Source organism: Octopus bimaculoides, chromosome 1, assembly GCF_001194135.2.
Source record: "Octopus bimaculoides isolate UCB-OBI-ISO-001 chromosome 1, ASM119413v2, whole genome shotgun sequence".
Lineage (NCBI taxonomy): Eukaryota > Metazoa > Mollusca > Cephalopoda > Octopoda > Octopodidae > Octopus > Octopus bimaculoides.
In genome coordinates, this window is record NC_068981.1 from 182,328,788 (window position 1) to 182,334,120 (window position 5,333).

The 5,333-nt window shown below is 36.8% G+C and overlaps 1 protein-coding gene across 2 annotated transcripts in view; it reads left to right on the forward strand.

Moving 5' to 3' along the window:
• The window catches only part of LOC106872720 (tetratricopeptide repeat protein 30A), a 28,577-nt gene that overhangs the window by 9,992 nt on the left and 13,252 nt on the right, over nt 1–5,333 (forward strand). For both annotated transcript variants that reach the window (XM_014919802.2, XM_014919803.2), the window contains exons 8-10: nt 697–899; nt 1,186–1,251; nt 2,757–2,876. In XM_014919802.2, coding sequence (XP_014775288.1) covers nt 697–899; nt 1,186–1,251; nt 2,757–2,876 — 389 coding nt within the window. The remainder of the gene's footprint in view (nt 1–696; nt 900–1,185; nt 1,252–2,756; nt 2,877–5,333) is intronic.

Consider the following 5,333-nt stretch of genomic DNA (forward strand, 5'->3'; position numbering starts at 1 on the left):
TATATATATATATATATATATATATATATATGTATATATGTTTGTGTGTCTGTGTTTGTCCTGCCACCATTGTTTGACAATCGACGTTGGTGTTTCTATGTCCCTGTAACTTAGCAGTTCGGTAAAAGTGACCGATAGAATAAGTACTAGGCTTACAAAGAATAAGTCCTGGGGTCAATTTGTTCGACTAAAGGTGGTGCTTCAGCATGGCCGCAGTCAAATGATTGAAACAAGTAAAAAAATAAAAAAAGAAAAGAATTCTTTAAAACAGACATGGAACCTGGGCAGCTCTTCAGCTGACCAGCTCCTGCCAAGCCGTCCAACCCATGCCAGCATGGAAAACAGATGCTAAAAGAGAATTCTAAAAATATAATGGGACTTTTTTAAGCAATGAATGTTTATTAGGGTCCACTGGAGTAAAATCGGAATCAAAGGCTTTGGTCAGCCTGGGTCTCTAGTAAAAGACACTTAATCATGGTGTCATGCAGTAGGACTGAACCTGGCACCACATGGTTGGAAAGCAAGCTTCTGAACCACCATTATTCAAGCTGAGAACTATTGATGTTAAAGTGATGATGATGATTATGATGTATGCTCATGTGTGCAAGTGTTTATGCATTTATATATGCACACACACACATACACATATATGCATACATTTTTTTAATATATATTTTTCTTTGCTCTTGTTTTTAGTAAAAGCAGCACGTGAAGCCCTCACTGACATGCCTCCACGCTCTGAAGAGGAGCTAGATGTTGTGACCTTACACAATCAAGCACTTATCAACATGGACATTGAACCAACTCGCGGCTTTGGCAAACTTCAGTTCCTCATGCAACAGCCAACATTTCCTCCGGAAACCTTTGGAAATCTTCTCATTCTTTATATAAAATATGAAGTAAATATTCCTGCTGGATTTGAAACCATTTCGTTTTGACACATTTTAAAATTCAACTCATTGGATTGTTTAATTCTTTATTTTGAGAAAGATTTTCTTATAGATCTTTTTATATATCAGCATGTCTTTTATCTTTTACTTGTTTCAGTTATTAGACTGTGGCCATGCTGGGTTACAAGTGTTTTGTAAAACTGGGAATATGTTAATAAGAAGACTTTATTTTAAATTTCTTGTGAATGTTTAACATTTAATTCCTCTTTTTTATTTTTCTGTTTTTCACTCTCAGTATTTTGACCTTGCTGCAGATGTTCTCGCAGAAAATGCTCACCTTACATTCAAATACCTGATGCCAGTAAGTATTGAAAGCAAGGTTAACACATCATCATCATCATTGTCATCAACATCATTTTGCATCCATTTTCCATGCTTGGGTTTGACAGGAGCCAGGAAGCCAGAGGACTGCACCAAGCACCAATGTCTCTTGGTGTGGTTTTTATGGTTGGATGTCCTTAATACCAACCACATTACAGAATACTTTGGGAGCTTTTTACCTGGCTATGGAACTAGTGAGGTCACTAAGTAACTCACAAGACAAGACCTCCTCACCTGAAACAGTGTATTTTTCAGAGTGGGGTGTCTTTATGCCAGGTGATGAAGGGGCATTGTGTCTGGTCATGGAAGTGCTGTTATGAAAATTTATTAAGTGTGGAGAATGCTTGAGGAACTTGACAAAGAGATCGACCATTTTAGTAAATACTAGTATGATAGATAAAATTAAATATGAGTGCAAGAAAAGTCCCAAGCCAATCAGAAATTACTGTTGAGTGCTTAAAATATTTGGTGAAGTAGGATCTGAACTAATCACCTGTATAGTCAATCAGGAATGTCTTCCCCAATGACTGAATGTGCAGGAGTAATAAGCACTCAGAGTGCACAGGAAATATTGCCAGGGGGATCCCTAGAGGTAGTAGATAGTGTCTTAGGTAATCTAATGAGCAGTGATTGAGGATGTTCTGAAAGTATTACTATACAGAGTAAGAACAGGCTAGAGAAAGGTCAGGAAGTTTATACCAGAAGATTTTTCTCTCAGAATGAAAGGTAGACTATAATAATTGTGCATGAACTGCAATGCTACATGGTAGTAAGACATGAGCCCTGAGTGCAGAGGATGTGTGGAGAGTAGAAAGAAATGAAGATGAAGGGGCAAGTTTGCAAACGCTATGAACATTGTTTTGCTTATGCAGACTAAATAAGGATGAGATAGAAAACTTTTGGTGAAACTCAGTTTCTTTTACACCAGAATAGATCTATACTTGGGTAAATCTCAACTCACATATTTATCTATATTGTTTACTGGAGACTATTTTCTCAAGTAATGAGTTTCTTGATAATTAAGTTGAAGTTAAGTCAGGAAAGAATATTTCATAGGTTTTGTGTTCTGATAGTGCAGATAAAGAAATAATTTTCATCAATGCCATATGATACGAAGATCACATTATGTTATAAAGATTATTTACTTTTTGATATCAAGAGAGTATTATATGTAGAGATCATTGTGTTACTAAACTGTTATCCTTGTAGTATCAATATTGTTAGCTTTGTAGACAGCAATGTGATATCAAATAGTTATGTATGTGGTATCAAGACAGCATTGTGATCTCTAGACCATAAAGCATTTAACTGTATTATGTACAATACAAATGAACACTTTTTGCTTGGGATACTGTTAATGTATTTTAGAAATATCATAGTGGCTTTGCTTCTGCTTGGCATAAATATTTATTTATTTTCTTGTAAGTACATAGTTCTTTATCTTTAGTTACATTTTACATTACTAAATTTCTCATTTCTCTCTAGGAACTTTATGACTTCCTTGAAGCTGTCATCATGAGACAAACATCCCCTGAAGATGCTTATCGTAAGCTTGATGAGATGGCTAGCAGAAAGACAGAAACCTTGCGTAAACTCACTAAACAGGTAATTTTGTTCTTGTCATCAACATTTATATATCTACTTTATTTCTGTATGTATTTACTTTATCTCTATAAATATATGTCTACTCTGTACATGTGTATAAGTATACACTTGCTGTGTATACTCTGTCTCTGTAGATGTATACTGTATTTGAATGTGTCCACTCTATCTTTGGATATATATATATATATATATATATATATATATATGTACATGGGTAGAGGTAGGAGTCCATCAAGGATCAGTCCTCAGATCCCTCTTATTCATCATAGTCCTGCAGGCAATAATAGAAGAATTCAAGACAGGATGCCCCTAGGAACTTCTCTATGCTGATGACCTTGCTTTAGTAGCTGAGTCACTATCAGAACTAGAGGAAAAGTTTCAGGTGTGGAAGCAAGGTCTAGAATCGATGGGCCTTAGAGTCAATCTAGCAAAAACAGAAGTCTTAATAAGTAGGAAGGCAGACAAATCACAAATCCCTTCAGGTAGATGGCCCTGCTCAATCTGTAGAAAGGCGTAGGTAGAAACTCCATAAGATGTACCTGGTGTAAGCTATGGACACATAAGAGGTGCAGCAATATCAAAGGAAGGCTAACTGGGAAGATAGTTTTTGTGTGTGGCAAAATGCTCAGGAGCAATAAACACTGAAAATGTGCAGAAAACAGTTTCTGTCACATGCCAGGGGAAAAAACTAGAAGTAATTGATAGCTTCCGTTACCTAGGTGAAAGGGTATTCAAACGGGGTTGTTGCCAGTGCCGCTGGAGTGGCTCCTGTACGGGTGTCACGTAGAAAGCACCATTTGAGCGTGGCCGATGCCGGTGCCGCCTGACTGGCCCTTGTGCCAGTGACACGTGAAAGCACCCACTGCACTCTCGAAATGGTTGGCGTTGGGAGGGGCATCCAGCTGTGGAAACTCTGCCAGATCGGATTGAAGCCTGGAGCAGCCATCTGGTTCGCCAGTCCTCAGTCAAATCATCCAACCCATGCCAGCATGGAAAGCGGACGTTAAACGATTATGATGATGATGGTGTTATATTTTATTTTGTTTACAACATAAATCTCAAATGGTATCAAATAATATTAGTCATCTAACCTATGATCATAAAAAAAACGCATAAGAAACCACAACAATGTCTACAGAATTAAATAATTAGAAATAATTGGCTTACCATTTACTGTATGTCCTGCTTGTACTCACTATGTTGCACAACTGTGGTTGTTACAAGTTATGGTGCAAGCGTTTGTTCAAACAGACTGTATACGTGTTAAGAACATGTTTCATTCTTTGATACAGATCATACACAAATCACAATTTGTATCAAGTATTTGTTTTATACCCTTATAAATTAAGTGTCAGTTTAAACGGACGATCAGCATGAATGGGTTAAGATAACGAGGTATGGAGTAAATAAGATAGATGATAGCTGCTACATGAATTTTGGTTTTCTTCAGAACAAGCACAAATAGACATACATAATATATTTCTCTAAAGGAAAAATTGAATCTTGTATTACTGATGTTTTTATAACCTGTTCAGCCATGGCTTGTAGTTCGTTAATAATATATATATGTATAGGCACAGACATGGCTGTGTGGTAAGAACCTTGCTTCCCAACCACCTGAGTTCAGTCTTGTTACATGGAACCTTGGGCTAGTGTCTTCTACTATAGCCTCAGACTAATCAAAGCCTTAAGAGTGGATTTGGTAGACGGAAACTGGAAGAAGCCCATCATATATATATATATATATATATATATATATATATATATATATATATACATACATGTGTGTGTGTGTATTTATGTGTGTGTCTTCGTGTTTATCACCCCACCTTTACTTGACAACTGATGTTGGTGTGTTTACGTTTCCATAACTTAGCGGTTCGGCAAAAGTGACAGATAAAATAAGTACTAGGCCACAGTCAAATTACTGAAACAAGTAAAAGAATATATATATATATATATATGTGTGTGTGTGTGTGGCACCCATGTCGGTGGCATGTAAAAACACCCATTACATTCTCAGAGTGGTTGGCATTAGGAAGGGCATCCATCCCTAGAAAACCATGCCAAATCAGACTGGAGTCTGGCGCAGCCTTCCTGCATGCTAACCCAGTCAAACCATCCAACCCATACCAGCATGGGCAATGGCCGTTAAATGATAATGATAATATATATATATATATATATATTTTGTTGTTGTACTTGGGGATGGTCATATTGCCAGTTTAGCCAATAAAAACACACGCACTGTATATTTGGTGTTAATTTTTTTTTTTTCAGCTTTATATTACATTAATCTTAATCTTAATCTTATTTCGGCCAGAGTTCTTTCGTCACACTTCTGTGACCTCATCAGTGGTCCTTTGTTTCCCTCTTTCTTATGTGTGTCTCACCTTGCTAACTATCAGCCATTTTGTATTTTGTATTCCTATTGTACGTGTCTACGCATGCGTGTCC